At 44.8% G+C, this 27,662-nt stretch overlaps 1 protein-coding gene across 1 annotated transcript; it reads right to left on the bottom strand.

Moving 5' to 3' along the window:
* Window positions 1-13,102: 13,102 nt before the first annotated feature.
* Window positions 13,103-24,828, bottom strand: LOC141577408 (uncharacterized). The gene is made up of 4 exons (XM_074361451.1): window positions 24,808-24,828; window positions 19,760-20,243; window positions 13,518-13,661; window positions 13,103-13,413 (listed from the first exon to the last, which is right to left on the bottom strand). Exons 1-4 carry the CDS (start codon window positions 24,826-24,828, stop codon window positions 13,298-13,300), a joined length of 765 nt encoding a protein of 254 aa, XP_074217552.1. The 3' UTR covers window positions 13,103-13,297.
* Window positions 24,829-27,662: the final 2,834 nt, after the last annotated feature.

Here is a 27,662-nt window from a genome sequence, read left to right as displayed (position 1 = left end):
CTGGGGCAGAAAGGGACCACAGGGGAGCAGACCTCAATTCTTTCCTCTCTCTCCCTCGGGTAGGAGAGATAAAGTCTGCATCCTTCTCACCTGGAACTGTGGATTCTGGCTGGCAAAAGTCTTACCAACATGGAATGAATTACTCAAGACTGTGGAAAAAGGAAAGAAAGCGAGAGGGATTAGGGAGCCAACTCCAAGAACCTCTCAAATGCTCCCATATTTATTGTGTATAATCAAAGGAAATAGTCTTTAACAGTTGTGTGATAGTAAGGAGGAACTTCGTGAAAGATGGGATGAGGCAGAGATTGTAGAATCCGCAATGAGTAAAAAGGCTTAGTTTACCTTTAGGGGAGACATGGGGAGAGGGGAACAAGATAAATTCTTTAGATATCTTCATTACAAAGCAGACCACCAGATCAGCCAGGTCCCTGTTTTGGGAATAATGTACTATCTAACAGCAAGCACGCCCAGCGTTTATAGCTGAGTGCCTGGGTCATTGCTGTGCAGAAATCTTCCACGCAGGTCCGCACAGGTAGAAGTGCCACAACGTGCTCAGAAATTATACCGTCATCACCCCTGGGCTCCCATGGACTGGTTTCAAATTAACCAAACTCATGAGAGACCGATGCAAGAAAACCAGAAATTTAATTTATTAATGTAACAGGAGATGTGAAACTACAAACCAGACTGAAATATCAGAGTTCAACCATGAGTACAGATTCTCCTCAACAGCCCAATCACAGGCAGGCAGTCACATGACAAGAGTGGACAGAAGCAGAGCAGGAAGGGTTTCTAGATTAACTCAATGGACTAAATTTCTGTTATACGAAAAGATCTGCTGCCCAGAAGACATTTAACGCCAATCACAGTGCACTGTCCGTGGACTGTGGCTGAGACAAGACTGTGAGCACCTGTGTATCTCTCCTTTCCGTGTCCTTTCTGGGCTAAGTGATGCACAGAGGTACAGAGATCCAGGGATGCAGATACCTCTAAACACCCAAAGCCCATCCCTGGGAGCCTGGAAACCAGACAGCCAGGGTTTAAATACCAGCTCTGTCACTTACTAGCTCTGTGACTTTGGCCAACTTACTTACTCTCTCCGTGCCTCAATTTCCACATTGTAAACCTGGGATAACTATCAAACCTTCCTTACTCACTTGTTGTGAAGATTGAAGGATTCATTTCTGTAAAACGCTCAGAAAAGAATGTAGCACATTTCTGGTGCTCAACAAATGTGAATTTAATAAGAAAGTGATTTACAAATCTCCCTTCTAATCATCTTCTGTGTTTCATGGCTAGTCTGAGTCCCAAAGGAAATCCTTATTTCCCCTCTTATAAACTCTTGGGGAGCACCCTTCTGTTGCATCCCACCACTTGTTTAAACTGAGGGAAGGGATGCCTCCTCCACAATCTGGTCCATGGAGAGTGTTTTTCCCTTCACACCCCTGACCTCTGGACAACGGCTAGCCCTCCTCACACTAACAGATTGAGGTGTGAGTCCGGATCGACAAGCAGGGCATATGAAACCTTTCCTTTCCCTCCAGTGTTGGCCACCATTGGGAAGCACCCGGGATGCTCAGCTCCATGGCAGGGCAGCCCTGTGCATGATGGGGCAGATCCTCTTAAGGGAAGGCTCACTGTGGCCCAGAGCTAACTGGGACTGCATGAGTCTCTAGTTCTGGGGCACAGTATCATGACACGCATTTTCCCACAGCCCTGAAGTTCATGGAGAACGTGGCTTCATCAGTAATACAGGAGACATTTATCGCCTGCCTGTTCTTCTGTGTCATCTCTCAGTTGGCTGCTGGAGAAAACATGTGTATAAGTATTGGGTCCCCTTAAGCCCCAATATATATGAAGTAACAAAAAATTCTGTGGCTTAACATTGGTTCAAGGCGACTGTGTAACTGTCCTGACCCTGCTGATGCTAAATTATGGGTATAGGAACTATGGAACCTCCTCAAATATCTTTCAGCATAAAACCAGCTTTTCTTATTTTCCTGTTTCTTAGTAACTGCCAAAGACTGTAAAATGATGGCTTCATACAAAACAGGAGCTAAACTTTATGAGCCCTTTGACATTCCCACTGTGCTAAACACTTTACATAATTTCTAATTCTCACAATTCTGCAAAGCAGATACGAGCGTCCCCATCTCACAGACGAGGGAATAACTCAGAGCAAACTGACTCAGGCTCACGTGGCTCAGTGGCAGCACGTGCACGCAAACCCAAGACAAAGAACTACACCCCTTCTTATATGTACAAAATCACCTCCCAACAATTGATACACAGCTGCTGGGTCAATACTCAGGGAACTCAGTACACTTTTCAGCTTTAAGGTGCTCCAGAGGCCGCTCTTAGCTGCTTTATAAAATTCCGGCTCACTGGTTGCTAACACTGGAAGAAAAGACCGATTTTGCCATTGTTTGCACAGCAAGTCTGAAATGTTCACAGCGAGATGACAGAATAAGTCTAAGACATAAGCAGAATAATTTTTCCAGGTAGACAGACATAATGGACATTGTGCTATTCTGAAGCACTAAGCAACGGAATCAAAACAAAATAACATTTGTTAAACCTTCTTTTGCAAAAGGAATATTAAGACTGTTAGAAGGTGCAACAGCACCACCTATGGCTAAAAACACCTTCCAGGTTGCTGGGAAAGATGCAACACAAAAATTGCCTGTTGGATCAGAAAGAAGAATCAGATAATTAAATCTTATGTAGCACATAGTGCACTTTGCTTCGGGGAAGGGAGGTGTATTCAGTATTTAATCTGACATTGCTAATACTCCTGAATATAAACAAAAGACACAGGCTCATGGAAACTTCTTAGTAGAGGAAAGAATCCAGTCCAGCCACTTCATTTTACAGGAGGGGAGACTGAGATCTGGGATCTGTCCTCCTGGCAATCAGCAGCAAATCTCTCCTAGGCCTCATGTCTTGCACTGTAGCAAAAACCAACAGATCTGTACTAGGCCTATATTCATAAAAGTCACGTCTGTATTTTTCCAACAGTAATTAATCTAGGTATCTTGCAAAATACTTCTCAAAGAGCCAGGAAAGCATACAAGTGTATTGAAATTCAAAAACATTTATTTGCACATTAAAACAGCATGAGCTTTATTCTATTAAAAAAAGTGACATGTCAAATCAATGTTTTGATATTTTAAAACCTATTAAGAGTGCAGAAAAATAAATCAAAATTTTCTTTAATCACAAAAGAGAGAAGCTTATTCCCTGAAAATGATCAATGTAGATTTTTCTAAACTTAATGGTTCTGGTCAGATTCCTACGAATTTAAATGTCTGAGTGGATGGTTACACGGCAACATGAATTCTGAGTTGTAACAACACACATTCTGTGTAAATAATATTCAAGGCCGTCTGCTTAAGGTGATTTAACTAGTCCCTGTCTCACTAGAATGATAAAGATTTCATTAAAACTTCATACTGCACACACACACACAAAACACTGAATCCTTGTTACTTTAAGCCATATTCATATATTCATAAATATGCATATTGAATATGCATCAGAAACAAGCCACCCTCTTTAGTATTCAGAGTTGATCCTTCTAAACTATCTGTCCTTGTGACAGCATATTTTTATAAGCAGCTCTTGGGTGCTTCATATACAAGGCGTCCACCTCTCACAGTCAAACAAGGTAAAGGGCATCACTCAAATTTCACAAATGAGGAAATGTACTTAAGCCATGAAAACAACTTACATATTCATCATCAGGAAAGAAAAGAGTAAAGATTTTACTTACAATATTCACTGACAAAACTTTCCTCCATACTAAGACTACATAGAACCAATTCAGTCTTTGTAAATTTTTCTGTCAATAAGCACCACTAGAGAAAAACAAGCAACATCATTAGAAATGGTTGGACTTTCAAAGCCCACTCCAATTTTGCACTATAATCATTTTTAATGTTTTGATTTTAGTGTTTACAGAGCACTAAAATAAAAAAATATAGTTTTTAACTCATTGCCTGAGAAAGCAACATTTGTGAAAATGTACAATTTTAATTTATGCCACTCTGTCTAACATTCTCACTGGTGTCTCTCCTTTGAAGGCTTCATGAAGCTGAGATCGCTAAAATCGTTCATTTATGGACTCACAGGAGTTCGGGAAACCACTCAACTTGGGGCTGATCAGAGGAGCCATTGAGAATGCATCCTGTGCAGCCTGGGTTCCAGCCCTGAGCCTGCCAGCGCCAGCTGCGTGAGATTTGGGACAAGCTGCCCCATCTCTCAACCGCTCAGCTGCAGAAAAGGAGACACTGATACCTACCCTTAAACACCTGCTATGAATTAAAACATGAGGAAAGCATTTTAGCCTTAGGTAAGTGTCCACTCAGAGCAAGCTTGGTCATTATGATGATGAGGATTACTTTTAATAAGTTAAGGCAGACCAAAAATTAGAAATCACCATAAAGGAGAAACATTTTATGTCAATGAGCATTTCCTTTTGAATGGATTGCAGAATGTTCCATTGATTTTTTTAATAAATCAAATTTTGTCCACTAATTATAGATTTACAGGTTCATGGACAAGTCTCCAGAAAAAGAATTAGAGGTCACTAACCTCTGCATACAAAGAAAGTAAAGTTTAAAAAAAATCAGGGGGGAGATTATACCTCAATTGAGAGAGTATGTGCTCAGCATGCATGCGGCCCTCAGTTCAGACACCAATAACTCCATTTAAAAACTTTTTTTTTCAGAAATGGAGAATTAACTCAAAAAGGTGGAGGAATGCAGAATTTTTTTTAGAGAATCAACTCAGATTTAAGATGGGGAAAAAAATATCCATTTCTCACAGGAAATCTTGAGAACTATGTAAACCGGATCTGAGTTGTCTAATCTTTTAACATTATTCATGAATTCATATTACCAAGTCTTAAAACTGCCTGATAACCCACAGGGGTGATCCTGATCATAACAGCTGCCAACACGGATCGAGCTCCGGCTACGAATGGTCTGTTCTGCCATCTCTGCCCCTGAGGCCTCACCAGGCTGGGAGCACTAAATTCGGTCATTCATGAGCATCACGTGTAAGTCCTCCCTTTCTACTTCTCACTCCCCCCTCACCAGACCCTCTGAGGGAAGCACTGTTATCATCTTCCCCAACCGAAGATAAGGCCACTGAGGCACAGAGACTAAACCTGCTCCAGGTCACATCGGCAATAAAGGACGTCTATAATTCTGCTGTTCTATTATTGAGAAAGGAATCTGACATATCAATTCAAGGGAGACTGTTAAATAATCAAGTCTGTCAGGTCTTCACCTCAAAGAGCAGATACTATAGATTCCTGACGTAGGATGAGGCTGCCGCCACATACTGACTCAGCTTGAAATTAATATCCAAGATGAAGCAGCGGATACATGTAAATATTCACGACTGTCAACTCCGCTCTCGGGTCTGGGCCCTTCACTGCCTGAACGGGGGTGAAATCCCCACCCGTGTCAGGGAGGGAAGCGCAGTTCTTCCGGGACTCACCCAGGATTCATGGGCTGTTTCCCCCCCACAGGCTGTCCTCAACTATTAAAAAGCTCTCAAGAATTTTACACCATGCAAAACTAAAAGACGTTTCTGCAGATGGAGCACTTTCTCAGGCTTAAACCTTTTTTGCCTACACTCAGCAAGTGGGAAAATAACACATGACTCTGCAAAGTCTCTGACCCTCACCACTCACAGGAGTAGAATGGCCTCAGCACAAGATGACTCTTCACGGATGAGAACAAAATAAACCCGCCCCCAACCACAGGCACTCCCAGAGACAGCGCTCAGCAGTCTTCTGCACACTCACGGTTGTGCAGCCCTCACCACCATCTATTTCCAGAACACTTCATCATCCCATAAGAACACCCCTGCCACTAGCAATCACTTCCCAACCCCCCTCCACCCAACCCCTTGCAACCATCACCTGCCCTCTGCCTCTGCATGTGCCTATTCTGGGCATTTCAGATCACTGAATTCAACAATATGTGGCCGTTTGTGTCTGGTTCCTTTCACTAAACGTGCTGTTATCAAGGCTCGTCCAGGTTGAAGTGGTATCAGCATCTCTCTTTTTTTTTTTGAAAGTGTTAAAGTTTATTAGAAGGTGGTAAGTACTATCAAAAAGAGTAGAGAGGAGCATAAGTGATTGGGTTTCAAAGGGAAAAGGGCTGGTTGAGCAGTCAGTGTGGACTTCCCAGAGCAGGTGGCCTTTTTCATATTCCCCTTTATTTATTTTTTCTTTTTTATTCACTTTTACGTCTGAATAATGTTCCACTACATGGAGATACTACATTCTGTTCATCCATTCAGCAGCTATGTATGGACGAGCTCCAGACGAATGAGTGTAAGAGGTGACTAGGCAGGGATGGCATTTAAGCAAAGGGCAAGATGTGCTTTCAAAAAAAAAAAAGCCAACAAACAGAGGCACAAGGAAATTCAGCGCGTTTCTGAGAAAGTGCATGCTTGCTTCACGATGACTGCCGCGCAGGGCTGGGGGGGGGAGTGACAGGAGACACAATGAGGGAGTCACCTGAGAATATTCCCCATGCAAGCAGCTCAGACAATTCTCCTCCCTCATCCTGTATTTTAGAGCCATTTTTGATAGGTTTTCTATTTCAAGTAACAGTACTTAGTTACACATCTGATCATCTGCATCAGATCACCTTACCTCTAAGACACAGAAAGTCATTCACTGACTGGAGCAGCTCCAAGACATAAAGGTGATGGACCAGGGAGTCTTGCAGCATCCCGGCCTGCAGGCACAAACCCCCACATGTTCCATGGTGATGTCCAGAAAGTAAAATGCATGGAAATATCTCACTGCTTGTGCACGATATCTGCCCCCAAATTGCCCCAAAATCATGCTGGCAAAGCACTACTGAGCCCTCTCACTCCAAAAAAAAAAAAAAAGAGAGAGAGAGAACAGAAAAGAATAAAGCTCAGAAGGCAAATTTAGGGTCTTCCATTGAAAACCAGCCACCATCACTGCCAGTAACTCAGCTGGAATTGTCCTGACTTCAAAAACCACTGCGCAGTTACATTGCAAACGTGATAGACATATATGTATTCCACGTAGATGATATTACAGTAGGATTTTTCTTTTCGAAATTTCCAGTTGCAACATTAACACAAGAAAGATTATGTTTCAGCTTTAAAAAAATCAATTATTTTCCACTTTCTTAATTTTGAACCTATTATTATTTTATAAAGGGTGCTATGCTGCAAATTATAAACCAACTATTTGGCTTCTGCCAACAAGACCTTTATGACTTCACTATTTCAGAGCAAGATTTAATGATGCTTTGAGAAGTGGGTCCTGGGGCGCTCACTAACAGCTCTTTAAATACTGACAAGGATGTGCTATTTAAGTAATGCAAAGGCTCTAACTCTACATTAACTCAGAAACCAAAGAAACTACACCAAAGCCTTACTTTATCAATTTTAAATTTTGCTATTCTTTTGAATATTAAATTTCTTAAAAGATAAGATTTTTTTTGAGAAACACAGCAGCTGTATTAAATTTCCTCTCACCAAGAAAGCAATCTTTATCAAGAAAAAATACCCCTATGGAAATCCAAAAGACGGGACGTTTCTAGCTAAGTGAACATGCAGATCTCAACACAAGACTAAATCCTATCAGATCTCTCTCGAACGAGCTCAAAAATATCCTGTGCTACCCTGAAACTTAGCTATTCTCTTCCAAATGTTGGCTGAGCTAAGATCATCACACAATGCAGGGAAGAAGAGAAAAGTCCACCTGGTTGCATCCGTTTTCTTCCAGCCACAAGGTGCCGCTAGGGGGTCCCCGTTAATAAGCTCTCCTCATGAGGAAATCCGGCATTCACACTGCCCCTGCCGTCCCCAAGCAGCCCCGACGCCCCTCTCCCACTGGTGGCCGCCCAGCCTGTCAATGGTCTTCTAATGACCCTCCCAGTTGGTGGCACTCTCCCCCTCTTCCCTGCTTCACACACACACACACACACACACACACACACACACACACACACACACGGAGCCAGGACAGCCTTCCCAAAGCACAAATTTGATTACATCACCCCCACTTCAAACCCTTCAGAGGCTCCCTGGTAGAGTTCTAGCCCCACCCCCGACGCTGCTCGCCCACCTTCACCACAGTACCCAGGTCCACAATGACCTCAGGCGCCCCCTGAACTGCTGCTACTCCCCACTTGCCTCCAGGCGCATTTTGACGGTTTGTCAAGGGAGCCTTCCTTCCCTCGAACCTCTACACTTTGGGTTAGGTGCCCCTGCTGTGTTCCCAGAACATTCTACGCTAAGACAACTTCTGACAATGCTAAACTCTCAAGAAGCAATACATTTTGCTTACTACTGTGAGTCCACCCTCTCTCCCCTGGACACTCAGAATTGCATGTGTTATGAATAAATGAATGAAGGGGTGGGTCTCAAAGGGACGGGCAGAGCTGCTCTCGCCCACCCCGACCCCTTCTTTCTGTAGAACATCAGAAGCAAAACCAGGAGTACCTCTCCTGAGGGTCACTTTCTGCTGACACCCTTCACTGCCTCTTCTGTGTCAATTCTAGTAAAAAACCAAGCTCCTCCTAAGCCCTCCATCCCTAGGCCCACTCCAGTGTCCTCCCAAGCAGGGGCACCCTCCACCCTGGACCACACAGTGCACTCTCCCCGAGTCCCCACCCCACAAGCCTCCAGGCCTCTACCCGGGCTGCTCCTGCAACCTGAGTCACCCTCTTGATTCCTTCTCCTGGCTGACTCTTACTCTGTCCTCATAACTGAATGTAGAGCCCATTTCTTCAAGGAAGCCCTCTCTGATGAAGTCCTTTAGCTCTTGGCTGGGCTCCCTCTACAGCAGGACTGCTTGGCGACCAACTGGTGTTTGTCCACCTGCTCCTCTGAGACCATGAACTCTTGGAGGCCACGTGGGAAAAAGGAGTGAGACGATAAGGGGGGTGGGAAGAGCAAAAAGCAAAATCACAGCCCAAGTCCCAGATTCAAGGATTCTGTCTCAGAAGAAAAGAATAAAATGTTTAATACGTATGTCATTTGGCTATGATTTTTGTGGCTCATGGAAAGCAAGAGGTTGGTGTTCTAGTCTAAGATCCAAGTTACATGCAAAGAAATGTACATATTCATATCCAAAGGAAACCAGAGCTGCTCAACAACAGTTTGCAGTTAAAATCAAAGGAAATTTGATAAGGCAATCTCTCTCGCTCTCTCTCTCTTTGTTTTTTTTTTTTTGTATCATATAGTTGTAGAAGTATTTGTATAATTGAGTGATGGCAACAGCCTATGATTCTGCACTGGAGTGTTTGGGGCAGAGGAAGCCCAGATTACATGCACTGTGTAAATGCAATCACACCAACACACTGACAGGTGCCCTACTGGCTGAGCTGAAGTTCCAAAGCAGACAACATTACGATGCAAGACACCTCTCATTAGAAAGTAAGGAATGCAATGTTCTGTACTCAATTACTTACGTTATATGGGCCATTAAGCGATAGTGCATCTTGTCTAATGAAACCCCAAACTAAATAGTTAAAGTCGATTTTCTCCATCTGACCCTTATTTGCTAACTTTGGATATCAAACCCTCACTCCATACAGAAAGCTCAGACCTACGGTGCAGCAGGTTACATCCCGTGGAAGAAAGCCTATCAAGGGAGAACTGGAGAGTTTCCCTTCAGAAGCTGCTAAGTCTGGTTTTGCACCTGTACGTCATTTGCAACCACGTCATCGTCAAAAGAGTAAGACCTTACCTCTGTGGGGCGAAAAGCACTGCGGTGCTTCTGAACAATTAAAGAACACTGAGATTTGGGAAAGAGTCCTGAGGCACTTAAATCGTACTTTTTGTGAAAGGCTCCAATACTGACCCAATTCACCAATCCAGGTACAACATGGAGGTACCGGAATTAGTAGAGAGAACATGCCCTTGAAGTCTGACAAGGCCCTGCTTGAATCCTGCTACAGCATTTACTAGCCGCGAAATGGACCAATTCCTTAACCCCTCTGAGAAGGCTTCCCAATCTGCAAAAGGGGGCTGCCACCGCCCACCTGGGAGGCACGGATGTGAATGCAACACGCAAGTAGTGAGGCCGACTGCTACCTGACACGAGACCTGGCTAGTTTCCCTCCGCTGCCCTTCTCCCCCTTTAAACTTGCCCTGTTCCCCCTGGTAAGGGTCAAGCCCCGGACCAGACTGCCCGATTCTTCTGTGTATCCCCGGATACATGTCTTACCCTTAGGAGGCCAGAAAAAGAACTATCTCCTCCAACGTCACTATCAATGTTCTTAAGAGTCTGGGTTTTTTTAACTCTATTTTGCAGGGAGACAATTCCAGAACTGTCCAACCACCATTCTCCACTTTGGCTCTTTCTCACCTCAAATCTTCTGTCTGCTGGCCTTTTGTTCATGGGAAATAGAGTCCGCTAGGGTGGAGACTCATTAGGCCTCTGTCCCTCCCTCACAGGTGAGTGTGACTACATTCTCAACACTCCCCACTCCGACTCCATCTTCCGAGGAGGTTCCCCTCCTGGAACATGCAGCCTCTGCTTCATCCCCAGATGCGCACGCGTGGCCACAACCCTCCATTCAGATTTCTTCCTGGGTGGCCCTGCCCACCCCCAAGACCCTTAAGGATAAATGCCATTGCTCTGAAAATCCCAAACGCCACTGAGTGACACGCCAAAGCTGCATGGTCTGGGCTTTCCTCCAACCCAGGCACAGCCCTGACCCGCCTCAGCCTCAGTCTGCACCTCTCGAGATGAACTCATCCACCTGCACGGCTGTGAACACCAGCTAAGAATGACGACTCCCAACGTGTATCTCTAGTCCGGCTCCTTCACCTGAGCCCCAGGGCCATAGACCCGAGTGCCTCTTTGAAGTCCTAACTTGGATGACAAATGGAATCTTAAAAATGCCTCATGTCCACCATTTACTCTAGAGTTCGATTCCTGGCAGGTACCTCCCAGGCTCCCGATTTTAGTAACAGACCCAGAACCCACCTAGGTGTTTGAGGTCACATTCAATTTCCCCTGTTCCTCCCCCCGGCCCTGCCCTGGAATCAGTATTGTCATTTCTATTGCTAAGCCAATCTCAAGTCTGGTTCTGCAAGGACCACGGATGGAACCCCACAAGCTGACAGCAAGGTGCAGTGCGTCACAGTCCTCCGAAGAGAGCTCCCTGGAGGGGGAGGCATCTCCTGCCTCTGGTCACCTCAGAAGGCACTGGATTCTCACAAAGGAGGCCCAGGAGAAGGGACTCAAGGTTCTCCTGTGGTCTGAACTTTGAAGGGCCCGAGGTTTGGGGGAGTTCCTAGTTAGCAGACACACCTGCCAGTGAGCAGATGAGGATGGGGGAACCCAGGCAAGGCTGTTCTCACTCCGACCCCTGGGCTCTCGGGAGCCACGGGAAAGGCCTGTGAAGGGCACAGCCCAGCCTTCACAGATCCCAGCCTGCATTTGCCAACCCAGAGAGCCTAGACTCCTACTTGCGATTCTTGTGTTCTGTTCCCCCCCAGAATGTGATGGGCTCTTTCAGAATGTCTGGTCTGTCTCAAGCGAGACCAAGTCAGTGAAGGATGAAGTGTCCACAATTGGACCAGGGCATGAAAGGTAAAACAAGGTCTCATGGCCAGCATGACAGTGGTGGCCAAACCCTTCCCCCGGGTGAGATGAACCAGGGTGTGGGTGAGAATGCAAGGTCACTTCACAGCTGACTAGGGTGTTGGAGACTCACTACCGCAAACTAACGACACGGCCGTCAGTGGTGGACGTCAGCTGCAACAGACACGGAGTCAGCTATTTACTGCCATAATGGGTTAATAGTAAAGGCTGGTGCAGGGAGGACTGCATGGCTGCTGAGGCAAACCACAGACCCGGCTCTGAATGCCCACCGGCTGGAGCAGAGAGGAAGCTACAGTCCCCTTTAGCGGTCCCTGTGTCCACCAGATCCAAGTGAGCCAGCTACTTAGGAGAAGGCCATGTTGTTCTGATACTCAGAAAAACCAGCCTCGTAAAGGGAAAATAAGAGTGGCATGGAGTTTAGACCCGCTCCTGCCTCTCTATGAAGGCAAAGTAAATTAAATGGCACCGGGAAGGTGAATGAAAAAACAAAAAACAAAAAACCGGTGACTGCTTCTTCCAACAGCATCCCCTGCAGCTGCTCACCCCCGAGACTGCCACTTTCTCACCAGTGACCGCCGGCCAGGAAGCTCCGTCACGCACGTCACACAACGACAGCCCTGAACCGCGTGCCAAGCACGTTTGTCTAAAAGCCAGAATCAAGGAAGATGCTGCAGATTTTGACATTCCAAGTTTAAATACTCCTTGAAAAAAAATCCCTCAGCAGCCGCCTAAATCAATTCACATCTCACTTCTTCAAAACAATCAAATTTAATAAGGGCGCATTTGTCACCAAACATAAGGAGGACCAAACTGTTCCCCAAAGCAAGGATTTTAACAGGTATCAAACACCAGTGGGTGATGTGCTAACAAAGCAAAAATTCCAAAAATCTAGAAAATAAAAAGATGACTAGGATAATATATGGATCAAGGCAACTGTTAAGGTTTTTGCTTTTTAAAGCGATGGGGACAGCACGGAGGACAATCTCGCTATTTCCAATGCAGGGTGTGCACAGTCCACTTTTCAGACGCAACAACATGCTCACAGGGCGGTACAAGATAGAAAGGGAAATAGAAAAAGGAAAAGAGGAACAGCGAAAATTAGAAACACATGAGAACAAAAATAACTGAGAGCAATTACAAAAATTTAGGTGAGTTTGGTGAGGACAGGGACGAGGGGACGGTGAGACCCACCCTCACCTATTGTTCCAGGGAAGGCAGGGGCCTGAGGCGAGCGGCGCTGCCGGGGGACCCCAACGAGGTCAGCGCCCCAAACCTAAACTTCACCTAGATGCGTGTAAACAGCTTTTGAGCTACAAAATGTGGTCGCATTTCAAGCTGGACAATTTTACTCACTCCCACCAAGAGTAACAGGAGAGAATTAGGCTCTGTTCCTGCACCAAAGCATTGTTTAAAAAATTAATGACTGTGTAATAGTAAAAGAAACAATGGAGTAAAAGTGACTGGAGGAGAACTTACTTGACCCGAGCTCACTGGCCGCGTTATCTCACTGACGTTCAGAGGCTGGCTGAGCCCTTACGGTACCAAAACAGACAGACCCACCAGGAGGGAGGTTTAATGCGCTGCTGTATTTTGATGCCGGGAGCCATGCCTGGTACACGAGGTTCTGGGTAAACAATGGTGACAGTGTCAACCACTATGGGCTAAGCACACATCCAGCTACTCCGCCAAATCCCAAGGACAGACTTCAAAAGGCAAAAACAAGCTGGTATTCTCTGGTGGGTCTGCAGACTCAGAGCCAAGCAGTTGCTGAGCAAACATGTCACCAGTGCCTCCTGTGACAAAAGAGGAGGCACTGGTCAGGGGGCTGGGGCAGGGCTCCAGGCTTCCACTGCTCACCCACCATTATGTCCAGGGGGAGATATTGGTCCCTACTTACGTTGCACCGATGTACCGACATTGACTGACGCCTGGGGACTCAGCAGGAGGTGACAGGTGACGGGAATGGAGCCAGCCTGGGAGTGGCACGGTGCTGGCATCTGTGTCCTCAGCTTTGCCCAGGCCACTACATCTGCCAGCTCATCTACAAGAAGCAGAAGGGGAGAAAGCCGTGTAGATCACGGGGCCCTGTGTGGACAAGTACAGGTCATGGAGACGACAAGCCTCGCCCCTTCCTTAAGATATAGATGTATGTCCGGGGAGGAAGTGAAAATTCATCCAGAGCCCGCCAGGCACCACAAGCAGGTGGGACTCGTGTCCCCTGTGCCTGTCACTCAGAGGACTGGTCTGGACTATCTTTTTATCAATTCTCTGGCATCTTCTCCTCCAACTTACCAACAACCAGAAAGTAGAATCTGATTTTAGACTCACAGAGAATCGCAGAAACCCTCCTCCACATCAGGCCCGGCAGCTCGTGCCAGGCCCTCCGACCGTCACCTGTGGGACCGCCATGAGCCCTCTCAATACTCAAGGCCCGAGGCCGTAGGTCGGGGTGGCACAGATTCCCACACTCTCCCCAGCAAAGGGGGACCACCTCTCGGCAAAGGCATCTCACCTTCTTCTTCCCGAGGGACATCTCGATAGATACACAGGGAAACAGAGCAGAATGTGGGGGGGTAGGCAGCCCAGAAGAGCTCGTCTGCACTTCCAAGGCAAAGTGGGTCCGTTGACCTTATCACAGGGATAAAGTGAGGACGAATCTTTCCCTGCTGTGCCCCATGCTCCGTGACACGCCTTTCCCTGCGTAAGGAGCTCATTTGGAAGCCCCTGGCAGTGTTTCTGTTGTCCTAAATTGGCATGGTGGTTGTCAGGCAGGGAGAGAGCTCCTGAGCCGTGCAGGTGCTGGACCTGGGAGGCAGGAGACACTGGCTCCACCCCCAGCTCAACCAGCACCTCATTCTGCGTCTCAGGATTCAGCATGACATCTATAAGCAAAGGGATGAGACTGTCCCAGGACATGCTGTCCAACAGGAATGAAATGACAGCCATGTAAAGAAAGTTTCCCAGTTGCCACATTTAAAAATGTCACCCCCCCCAAAAAAACCCTAGAAACTGATTTAAAAACATATCTTACTTATTGTACAGTATGTAAAATACTATCATTTTGACATGTAATCAATAAAGAAAGAAACAAGATAGTTTACATTCTTTTTACTAGACAAGTCTCAGCGTCTGATGTGCATTTGACCTAGAGCACATCTCAGCTCAGAGCAGCCTCCTCCCCAGCTCTCCTAGCATCAGTGGCTTTGGCTACTCTATTGGACAGCAACTCCAGGGGTCACACCAGGGGAATTGGCTGAAAAGCGGGAGTAAGTGTCCATAATAACCCTAAAAGTATCTCTCTGAAACAAAGGCGGATTCACTTTTAAACGTCTGAAAACAGGCGGGTTTCACCTCCTTCACGCCTTGGCTACAAGACAGCCCTCCTCCTTGCTGATCCCTTTCTGGATGTAGGGAAGCAACCCTTCACACAGCCAGGGTGTCCGTGCATCCAGGTAGACTTTCCTGCTCTCTGTGTCCAATCCCACAAAGTCCTCCTTCTCAAACAGGATGTAGAGCAGGAGGATCTTGTCCCCAGTCTTGTCGGATGCACAGTCCAGCCACTTGGACTTGAGCATGATGAAGTGAGACTCAGTGAAGTCCTCGATCCTCTTCTCCACCACCCTGCAGTCCTCGTAAATTGAAGGCCACGTTGGTGCGCGGCTGCTCGGCAACCTCCCCATGCAGCACAAAGACAAAGAGCCGAGAGTCATAGAGCGTGGTGCCATACAGCTCCTCTGCACGTGGAGCTTCTCGAAGGTCTTGGCCAAGAGGCAGTCGGTAATGGTGACAAGGCCCACGACCTTGCGGTGGGTCTCGAAGTCTCTCCACCCATTCTCGGGCGCATAGTGGTGACTTTAGTGGATACAGAGTGCCCACTGCGAGCCGCAAGGGATGATCTGCCTCACCAAGGAGATTCGCTTATAGATGCAAAAGAAATTCTCCTCTGAGATGATCCCCACGGGTTGGACCACCACGGGGAGAGTCTGGTGGTCCTAAGCACACTGCACGTAGTCAGGGATGTTCATGTTGCAGGCCCTGACGAGAGGGAAGAGGAGACCGAGGTACATACTGTGCTGCAGGCTGCGGGCCTCACTGGGTTGCGGTGACCTGGTGTGTACCAGTCAGAAGGCAGGGGGAGCCCAAACAAAGCCGGGGGTACAGTTTGTCCTCAGCATCTGCACATGGCTACCGCAGGTCGGATCACATTACGCAGCTTTTGGTCTAGGCTTCCGACCTCTGCAGAAAGGGTCATTTCTTGTTTTCTGTTTCCAAGCACCTAGCCAGGCCCTGATGCAAAGTCAGTGCTCAAAACTGCTGAATAAAGGAATGAATAAAGGAACTGCTTCCACACCCCTCCGCAGGATATAATGCAAAGAAACACAGTAGGATCAAAAGACCTGGATTTCAACTCCAATTTATTTGAACTCCTAAGCTGCAGAATACTTGATAAGAAAACTTGCTTTGGGGAGGAGGGTTCAGTTCAGTGGTAGAGCACATGCTTAGCATGTATGAGGTCCTGGGTTGAATCCTCAGTACCTCATTTTAAAAAAAATGAAACAAATAAATAAACCTATTTACCCCCCTCAAAAAATATTTTTTGAATTCCAAATTCAAGAAAAAAAAAACACCTTGCAATTGACACAACATTGTAAACATGAGTATACTTCAATTAAAAAAAAATCCTTGCCTTACAAGAATATATCTGGATTATGGAAGTTTACAAATGTAAAATGCCTAGGGTCCCACCTGCATAAGAAGAAGGAACTGTACAAATTTACTATCCCTCATTTATGAGCTATATTTCCTTTGGGGGGTTTATAACCTCTCAGAGCTAATTTTCTCAGATTAAAAAAAAGAAGGAAACATTACCGGATTCTCCATACTGCTGAAGAATCAGATAAATCTATGATAGCATCTGACCCACAGGGTTTACTCAATAAATGCTTGTTGAATGAATGAATAATCAAGCAATGTGAATGCTGCTCCCTGCCACAGAGAATCATGATGATACTGCCAGGAAATCCCAAGCCCAAGTTTCACCATACTCTACACTAACCATGGGTGACCTGGGCAGGCCTGTGTGCTCCTCTAAACCCCAGTTTAATCATGAATAGAAATGAGGGCAATAACACAAACCTCAAAGGGTTAGTGTGTCATTACTGAATTGTATACCAACTTTGCAAGATGGAACCTTTAAAGAAATTTGGGCAAAAAGTCCGTAGGCCCTCTCCATATTATCTCTTACAACTACATGGGAATCTACATTATATCTCAAAATTAAAAAGTCTAATTTATTAAAGAGGCTATTGAGGTTAAATGAGCTCATTGTCTCAAATAAGGAACACACAGTACCAATCGGTCAATGCCCAGCCCATGAGATACACTCAGTAAACATTCCCACTGAGCCCACTGGTCCCTCCAACTTCAGAGCACGATGATGTGTCCTCATGGCCAGAGGCCCCTGCACCTGAAGCTAACAAAGCTAATGGTCCCCACTTTCAAGAGCCCCTGCCACCACCGTAGGCCTAATTTTGTACTTGTAAATTTTTTCTTTTTATTAAATAGAAAAACGTAATTGCATAGCCTTCAGGTCACCAAAACCTGACCACAGAGATCATGATGGCAGCCCTTCTTCATGAAACAATAAAATGAAAAGCCATTTCCACAAGATCTCTGTGTAAATCTACTAGGGAACCTCATCCTGGACTGAGAGGAAGAGGCCTGGGGAGGAGGGGGCCATCTGCGGCACACAGACCCATGGGCCACCTGTCCCACGATGGACTTTAGACCCAACCCTCACCCTCAAGGAACTTCAAAATAGACACAGACAGAGAGCTGTGGACAAGATTTTATTTTTTTTAAAAAAATCCCTGATTCTCCCGCAGGTTTTGTTTCTACCGAGAAACAAATATCTTATGTGTATAATGTTTCACAAAAGAGTTAAATTGTTATCACCCCAACTTGACGCATTAAGAAACTGAGGGAGAGAAGTTTATCACATTGTGCAAGATTAGAGAGAGGCAAAAAAAAAAAAAAAAAGATTAGAGAGAGGCCACGTCGGACACTGTATATAAGCCCAAGCCCCTGTTCCAGTGCTCACACTAGAAAGTGGGATATACTGCCCCTTTCCTGCCCTCTCCGTGCAGTAAATGTCTGAAGAGTCTTTTCTGTGCCACCTGGAATCACAATCACTTCAATTTTCCACAAAGAGCTATGTCACTCCTTGGAGGATGTGTCAAAATGTATATGTTGAATGGGAGGAGAGATTTGTATTTTCTGTTTCTCAAAGGAAACATGGCTTAAAAGAAACTGAAAAGCACTTTTCTAGTCTAAGTCTTCATTGTGCAGAGAAGGAAACGGAGGCTCAGAAGAGATGAGGAAAGGGCCTTATTAACAAATATTGCCTCAGCGCAGCACCAAGCCAGCCTTGTGCTCTGCTGGGGGAGGATCTGGAAGGCCCAGGAGAATGAGTCTTAGAAAACGGAAAGAGAAGAAGCATACAAGGCCCCGTCTCTACACCACCATACCATGAAGTTCCACCAAATTACACAGTATGGGTGCAGCCAATATTAAGGTGGGCTAAACCGGTTATAGAAACCTGGAAGTCTCAACCATAGTGGAAATTCCAACATTTACTATGTTTTTTTTCCCAGTTCAAGCATCAGCTCAGTGGGTGCTCTGTACCAGGCACTACACGAGGCCTGGAGTTCTCCCAAATACACAACTCTTATATCACGTGTGCAAAACACAAACAGGCGCACCAGAAGGAAAATGCCCACAGATAAGTTGGAATTACTGAAACTGAAAGCAGCCTACCAGCATATATTACTAGGAAAATCGATGCTGCTAGAAATAAACTCATGGACATAGAAAGCAAACTGTGGTTAGCAGGCAGGAAAAGGGGGGTTAACAGATACACATTAATAAATATAAAATAAATGACAAGGACCTACTATATAGCACAGGGAACTATATTCAATTTCTTGTAATGAGTTGTACTAAAAACAATCTAAAACATATGTAGATACATATGCATATGTTTATAACTGAATCTCTGCTGTACATCTGAAACTGACATTCTAAATTGACTACACTTCAATAAAAAATAATTTTAAAAAATAAGTAAAAATAAAAGCAACGCCATTTAGAAAAAATAAAAGAATACTCTGATCCCCTTAGCTGTAGGTGCTGGAGAATTCTGGTTACAAACACCAAGTCCACTGGATCACTCCAGCACTGGCTGTCACTATTTCTGACCATCAGAGAGTCACTTGGCTTCAGTGAGTTTATTTTCTCTTCTGTGAAAGGCTTCAGTTGCAACTAACGATGTATCTCATCATTCACAAACCCAACAATTAATGAGGACTTCCCATGGGCCAGGCTCTGGAAATATGAAAATATAGGGTCCGAGATATATTCATGGCTAGAAGAAATTTATGCCATAAAGACATTAATTCTTCTTGCTTTGATAGACAGATTCAATACAATTCTGTTTAGTTTTCCTACCAGATTTTTTATGGGTAACAAGATAATTTATGGTCAGGAACAGCCAAGAAACTTCTTTAGAACCAGCACTGGGAAGGTGTGGATAGGTCATTAATTTCCACTGGTCTTTCTGAAGTGATGAAAACGTTCTGGAATATTAATGGTTGCACCACTGTGAATATGCTAAAGCTGCTGAATTGTAGCATTTATGTGGGTGGACTTCATGGTGTGTGAACAATATCACAATAAAGATGTTAAATGAAAAAATATTTCTTGACAATTATTTTTCCCTCTATACAACTAGTCTGCCCCACAATTTAAGAAGAACAAAAAAACCAAAACAAACCAAATTTTGCCAGGAGCTCTTTTGGACTGCAATGTCCCTGAGTCTACAAAGCCTCTGGTGGTGCTGTTCCTGTTAACACACCCTAGCTGGATTGGGCTAGTTAGGGACTGTAACTATTTTTTTAACATCGACGGTCACACGTTTCACCCTGGGAGAGGGAAGGATGGAGGATGTCACAGCCTCATGCCTTCAGCTGATTTTTAACTGAACCAAGCCTTGCTTTCAACACTGTAATCCCTCTCACTATAAAAACAGTGACATCATCAAGCACCGCCATCATAACACGTGAAAGGGTTCAAGGTACTTACCTGGGGCAGAAACACTGAGGGAGGAGACGGAAGCTCGCTCAGCACTGACGCTCCATTTTCCCGACTCCACCAGGAGAAGCTGGGGTTTACAGCCGGAGGCACTCAGCCGGGGGAGCAGCGCAGACGCCACTGAGCTGGTCCCCAGGGGGCGGGAAAGGGAGAGGAGGGCAGCCCCGGGGTCGCGGGGCAGGGAAAGCGGGGGTGGGTACGCGGGCTGTAGCCCCGCTCGGAGGCCAGCCCCAGCCCCAGCCGCCCGCCCCCGTCCGGGTCCGCAGACCCCGCCCGCCCGGGACACAGCCCGCCCAGGGGCGGGGACGGGCCGGCGGCCGAGGAGAGGCAGCCCGGGAGGAGAGGACTCGCGGGTGGGAGAAGGGAAAGGGACGCCAGCCACGGACACAGGGGAGCCCGGCTGGGGCGAGAGGCGGCAGGTGCACACCTGACCCTGGACAGCTGTGGACGGGGCGCCGGGGCAGGAGCAAATGTCCTACCGGGCGAAAGAGCTGAGCAGCCTTTGGGGCCGATCCCCGGCTCGGAGCTGGAGCTTCCAACCCTCATTCCAGCTGGCAAAGACTGCGCATGCGCAGGAGGGCCAGCGATCCTCTCCGAGTTCTGTGAGAGAAGGTGGGGAAGCAAGGGACGGAGAAGATGGGAGGAGGACGGGAGAAGGGGAAAAGTGGAGGAAGAGACATGGACAGGAGGAACAGAGAGAAGGCAGGGATCTGGAGGGTGGAGGACAGTAGCAGAGATGGAGAGAAATAGTTTTAACTCTGGGGGCATCCTGAAGGAGGCAACAGTCCTGCCTCTGCACACTTCTCTAACCCTTTAAGGCCCGCAGCTCATATTTTACCTCCCTGGTCCAGCCCTCCACCCAAGGCCTCTGCAGAACCCCTATGGGGATCACACCCGTTGCTCCCAAGTGGAGCTGGGCTTCTCTTGCTCTGGGAACCAAGCACCCGCAGGTGTTGTCGCTCAGAACTACCTTGGAAAGAGTACATATTCCCCTTTTACATGCTGGGACACAGGCAGGCAAGATGTCTGCCTTACCTCCACTGTCCCAGGTGTTGTGTTGGCGGGGAGCGGGAGGTACAAGGTCAGATCCCAAAAGGAGCATACTGCCTGAGTTTTGGTGCTTAGTCCCCATCCTTCCTGGGTAAACCACTCCCCACCCTCGGGGAACCATCAAGGGCACACAGTATGTCCCTGGGTGTGGGATAGCTGCCCTCAATTCCAGTGCCCAGCTTGCTAGGAAGATAGGAGTGTTACTGAGTCCAAATTCATTCTCCTTAGTGCAGGACAGGCCAGTAAGTTGGGAGACCAGGTGTTGGGGCATGGAGTAGCAACTTTCTGTAGACCTAGATGGCAAACTAATGTCCTGGAAAACCATCTCCCCAAGTCAGAATTCAGGCTCCTTTCCTACGTGCTTGGTTGTTGCAATCTTCTTGGTGTAGGAATTCTTTGTTGTTAGAATCCTTTGTTCTTGCAGCTATCTGCCTGGGTCAGATCCCTGTAAACCTCAAACAAAACAAACGTTATTTTCTATTATGTAACTTGTTATCTTTATATGAATGGAAAAGTGTTAAATATCCTTAAAGGTCAGAGCATTCAAAATAGGCTCTCCTGTATATTTTAGGCTCTAGGCAACATTGTTTTACAAGCAAAATGAAGCCTAGGAGACAGAGCACAGGGTTACAGTCAAAGGAAAAGATCTAATATGGAGTCAGATTTGTTCTTTTCTATTACCAGGGCAGAAGACACGAGGTTTTAAATCCCTTTAAGTTAAAAATAAGTAATACTTTAAAGGAATTTACATACATAGGTCGGAATGTGCATAGCATATCTGCAAAACAAACAAAGGATTGTAAACAGTGGCATCTCCAGGGAGGGCTGAAAGAAGAGAGGATGAGGGAAAACTTCTTTCACTTGTGTATTTTTGTGCTCTGTTTGAAATTTTTTAACCACATGCATGTATTTCTTTTTCAGTTAAAAAAAATGTGTAATGGAGCAAAGGAGTAGCAAGCTCAGCAAATACAGCAGCCATGGAATCACTGAGCCATCAATTTTGATTTTAGCCAGGAAGCATTTATTGACTCTCTCCTATGTGCCCAGTGCTGTTTTAAAACTTCTTTTATTTTTTTTTTTATAAAATAATAAAGTGCTATTCCTCACCCCTGCCCATGGCTGGTGGAAAACCTACTGAGTTTTTATTGAGTTGTTTTCCAAGAAGTAGAGATCAGTTATAAACAGAACACATCTTCAGGGCAAAACAGGCGGAGTGGTTTTCCAGCAGGCTAGATAGCTATGAAGGGTTTTCAACAGAGGCACACAGAGGCTGAGAGAGAAAGCCTCCAGGACCCTACGAAAAGCTGCCCAAACTGCCTTCTCCATGGCACTACTGAAATAGGAAAGAAAAAATCTGACTCCATACTAGATCTGTTCCTTTGACTTTAACCCTGTGCCCTGTTTCCTAGGCTTAGTCTTGTTGGTTCTGCACCTTTTGTAAAACAATGTTGCCTAGAGCCTGAAATATACAGGAGAACCTGTTTTCAAGGCTCTGACTTTGAAGGATATTAACACTTTTCTATTCACATAAAGATAACAAGTTACAGAATAGAAAATAACATTTGTTTGTTGGAGGTTTACACGGATGTGACCCAGGTGAAGAGCTGCAAGAACAAAGGATTCTAACAACAAAGAATTCATACACCAAGTTTGCAACAACCAAGCATTCCCACTTCCCATTTTTAATAAAAGAAGAGCCTGAAATCTGACTTGGGGTGATGGTTCCTCAGGACATTATTCTACCATTTCTCAGCTGGCTTTCCAAATTAAAGTCGCTATTTCTTGCCCCAAAACCTGGTCTCCTGATTTATTGGCCTGTAATGCACGAGCAGAACAAGCCTGGACTCGGAAACACAGACATTGAAAGTACCCATTTGGTATATTAAATGACCTGCTTCTACTCATCTTCCTGACGTTTTATTCTCTTGAACACTCCTGCTATGTTTATGAAAAACCTGTCATGTGGACACATTTCCACCTCTAGCCACTACCCTTCCAGGTAAGAACTGATGCCAAGAAGGCAATGGAAGTTGCTAGAAGGTATTACCTGGACAAAATAGAGCAGAAGTGGGTTCTGGCTGATGTTCAGGAGCAGGCTGGAACACCTGACAAGATGTTATAAGTACGGATAGACAGCTGGGCACCAAAGGAGAAGCTTCTAAACTTCCATGAGGGACTTGTTGGATAGGAAGGAAAAGTCCCAGACTATAGCTAGGATCCCACCACGAGCTTCCTGGGTGAGTCTGGGCAAGTAATTTAAAATCTCTAGGCCCGTGCTGTCCAACATGGGAGCCACCAGCAACATGCAGGATTATGAAGTTATTCTGTAGCCAGACAGAATTATAAAAAGACATTTTATTGCAAAGGCCCAGCAGGTATAATACTTAAAAACGTTATTGGTTATCTTGACCTAACGAGTTATTTTTGTATGTGTAGGTTTCTGTGGTTTGTAAGGCCTGTGACTAATGATTCCGTTACAGTGATGTATTTTGAAATTATAAGTTACTAGACACAGTATCCTTATATCACAGTTGAAAAAACTGATCCACATAAGCAAGGTGATCTGACTTATTAGTTATGAGCAGGGGCTCTTGGGCCAGCCTGCCTGAGTATAAATTCTCACTCTGCCTCCAGGGGGTTCTGTGTGAATCTTGGACAAATTATTGTTGTTTTTGTTGTCGTTGTTATTATTTGTGCCTCTTTTTCCTTACCTTTTAAGTAGCGAGGAATATGTGGACTCTATCTCCTACTGTGTTGGCAGGATTAAATGAGTAAACGTCTGTGCTGCCCACTTCCCTGGGTTTCAGCATTCTCCAGGCAATCAGTGCCAAACTCAGAGGCATTCTCCACTGTCTTCGTCAGTCTGGGATGCTGTAACAAATTACCGCGTGTCGGGTGGCTTAAACAAACAGCATATTCCTTATGGTTTGGAGGCTGAGACTTTCAAGGTCAATGTATCCTTGAGAGGATTGCCAGCTCGAAGATGGCTGTCTTCCCAATATCTTTATATCCCAAAGAGCAGAGAGAAGCAAGCACTCTGGGGGCTTGTATAAGAACACTAATCCCATTCATGAGGGCTCTACTCTCATGACCTCATTTTATCCTACAAATCACCTCCCAAAGGCCCCGCCTCGCAATACCATCACCCTGGGAGATGGGGTTTCGACATACGGATTTTGAGGGGATGCAAACATTCAGTCCACACATCGGCTAAGTCTCCCCAACATGCAGTCATCAAACCTGTAGCTAATTTCAAAGTAATATTTATATCTCTCTGCCCATTTCCATTCCTACATCCACTATCACTGAAGCCCTGTTACATTTTATTCCTTATTTTTCTTGTGGAGATTTAATTGATTCCTCTAACTCCAATGCTCCCCTCGCTCCAGTCTGCTTAACAGCCCTGCCAGGTAAGTCTTCCTTAAAACACCTTCCCATTTCACCTGGTTGTTTTTTAGGTGTAAATGTCAGAATCCTCTCCACACCCCATCCTATACCTTTAATCCGTTACACTACGGCTCACTATGTTATTTTCCTTTTACCAATGTAAGAAATTTCCATAAGCTTAAGAGCTTAAACCAGCACAGATTTATCAGCTTATGGCTGTGGAGGTCAGAGATCCAACACAGTTCTCACTGTGCTAAATTCAAGGTAGCAGCAGGTTTCCTTCCTTCTAGAGGGTCTAGAAGAGAATGTTTCCTTGTTGTTGTTTTTTTTTTTTTTTTTCAGTTTCCAGAGGTCACCCACCTTCCTTAGCTTGTGCCCAACGACTTCCTCCATTTTCATGGTCAGCAGCCTTTCTGAACATTGCTCTATGGCTACACCTCCCTCTGATTTTAAACTCAGCTGGGAAATGTCCTCCATTTTAAGGACCCCTGTGAATACATTCGGCCCACATGGACAATCCAGGCTACTCACCCTATTGTCTCATCTCAGGATCCCCTTGTCCCATCCAATTCAGGCATTATGGATGTGGCTGCGACACTCACCTGTGTAACATTTCCTCTCATGAGCATTTTATGGTTCAAGGCACTTATGAATGACTTTTTGTTTTTCTTCCTTAGCCTTTCTGCATTCAGTATGTCTGGTGGATTATATGAATCCTTTTTATTTGTTCCCCTGCACTAATCTTTAATAATGTATCATGGGTTTAAAACGCTAACTGATAGACAATTTAGAAGACAGAAATCTTCTAAGATTTTTGTCCTAAAATATCTGTCATGCATTTTGCCATGTACAGTAACATGTCACAGGTGGCTACCCTGTGGCCGGGGAGGGACATGATTCTGCCATCACACTCCCCTCATTTTCAATGTGCTGATGTGCTGATCACCTATCCAAGGCTCTATGCTCCCCGCTTCACTCACTTCCTCCTCCTTTCCATTGACTACCCTGTTCCCATCACTTCCTTCATTCAGCACATCAGGATTTCATGACCACATTCTTCTCTAAATGGAAAGGGTATCTTGAATCTAATGTCTGACAACTCTTCTTACTGTATATGCACACACTGACCTTCACATAACCCCGTCCGGCTCTTTATTTTCCTAGAATCTCCCAGAGGAATCAGTTCCATGATGATGGTGATGATGATGATGATACTGACAATGATGACAGGGACCTCTCAAGGATTCTGATAAAGAGGGAATCAATAAAGGGAGGGAATCATTGCAAAATTGCCCCAGAGACAGGCTTAAATGTAAATAACTTCTATAGTGTTTAATGAAATTGACTAATATATAACTATTTTTAAAACTTTATATCACTGAATTTAAAATTTTAACGGGAATTCTCATTCACCAGTAACCAAGATTCAACTCTAGGACCAAAGTCTAAGGATTTTGATCTTCTAACAAATTGTCCACTAGCCTTTTAAACACGTGATCCTTTTAAAAACTTAGTGCTGGGCTGAAAATAAGCAGGATTCATATAATCTCACCAGACACAGTGAATGTGGAAAGACTAAGGAAGAAAAACAAAAAGCCATTCATAACGTCTTGAACTTCACGTTGCTCACAGGAGAAAATGTTAGCCAAGGTGAGTGTCACATCAACATGACGCCTGAGTGGGATGGGGAAGCTGATCTTCCTCATCAGACATTTATGCTGATTTGTTAGATGACAACACAGTTTCCTCATTGGATTTGCTTCTAACAAGTATGGAAGAATTTACGTTCTACCAAAAGGAGTCTAAACATTTTCCCCTGCTGTCAGGTCTCTGGACTGAATGTCCCCACAAGAAGGACATGAATATCCTTCATAGGGAATTCTTCCTGAGAAGCAACAGGATTTTCGAGGGCAGAACTTCAGGCCCCCCATGGAGGGCTGGAGGAGGGCTAGAGGGGGCACTGGAAAAACAGCAGGAGTGAGTTCAGATACTACCGCTCAGGTCGCCAAAGACAGCATTGCTATCTCTGAGGATATGACATTCTCCCAAAAGTTCCATGAGTGAAGGTACCTGTGAACACTAAGCAGGTTGTTAAGAAACAGCAGCACATAATTTGCGTCACAACTCAATTACAGTATGTTTTGATATTTGGAAAATAATTAGCCCATTGTCCTTTGAAACTGCAGCAGTAGCAATAGAAATAAAAAAGGCTGAGCCGTCTTGGAGACAACAATCAATAAACAATTCTAAATCTGCAGGATTCCTTGACGATATGCAAGCAATGAGCTAGATGTGTCTTGCAGATAGCTCTTACTGCAGGGCGCTGTCCTGCAAAGCATAGAACTAGTTTTCTCAGCAGACAGAGGGAACCAAGTCAAGATTCCAAATCTTCAGAGATTTACTATATGGCAGGAAAGATCACAAGTACATCCAGCCAAATATGAATAAATGTAATCAAATATTATCAAATGTGATTGGAGCACAGATGAAACAGAAATTCCTTTCACCTGGGATCTAGAGAGACTTCTTCAAAAAATGTGGCTTTGGAGATGGCCAAAGACATGGGTGGAATTTTGGCAGAACAGGATGTAAGGAATTTTAAAACTGATTCTAAATTTCATATAAAAATTCAAAGGATCCCAAATATCCAAAACAATTTTGAACAAGAAAAACACAGTTGGAAGACTTGCACTATCTGATTTTCAGCTTTTTTTTTTTTTTTAAACTACAGTAATCAGAAAGTATGGTGTTGGTGTAAAACAGGAAAATAGAATAATGGAGCAGAATAGAATGTTCAGAACTAAACCAACACTTATATAGACAATTGATTCTCAAAAAGGATGCAGTGGAGAAAGGATCTTTTCAACAAGTGGTGCTGGAAGAATTAGAGAGTGATATGCAAAAAAAAAATGAACTTTGATCCACACCTCACAAAATATACAAAAATTAACTCACAATGGATCATAGATCTTAATAGGAAATCTAAAACTACAAAACAGCTAGGAGAAAAAGCATAGGCTTAATCTTTATAACCTTGGGTTTGGCAAATATTTCTTTGCTATGACACCAAAAGTATAATCTATTTTAAAAAGAAACTGATAGAGTGAACTTTATCAAAATGAAGACTCTTAAAATTTGTTCTAAACACTGCTAAACAAATGAAAAGACAAGCCATAGACAGAAGCTATTTGCAGATCATATATCTGATAAAGGTCTCTCTTTGTATCTGATCCAGAATAAAGAGGTCTCAAAACTCAATAATAATGCAAACACCTGAATGAATGAATGAGACCAGAAAACACACTTCAGTAAAGATATCCAGATGGATAATAAGCATATGAAAAGATGCTGATTAAAGATGCCATTAGTCATTAGAGAAATGCTTTCAAAAACCACAGTGAGATACTAGTACACATACATACAAGAATGAATACGATTAGAAAGACCGACCTTACAA

Source organism: Camelus bactrianus, chromosome 4 (genome assembly GCF_048773025.1).
Source record: "Camelus bactrianus isolate YW-2024 breed Bactrian camel chromosome 4, ASM4877302v1, whole genome shotgun sequence".
NCBI classification, from domain to species: Eukaryota; Metazoa; Chordata; class Mammalia; order Artiodactyla; family Camelidae; genus Camelus; species Camelus bactrianus.
Note: the sequence above shows the minus strand (reverse complement) of the source record. Positions and strands in the feature narration are given on the sequence as shown.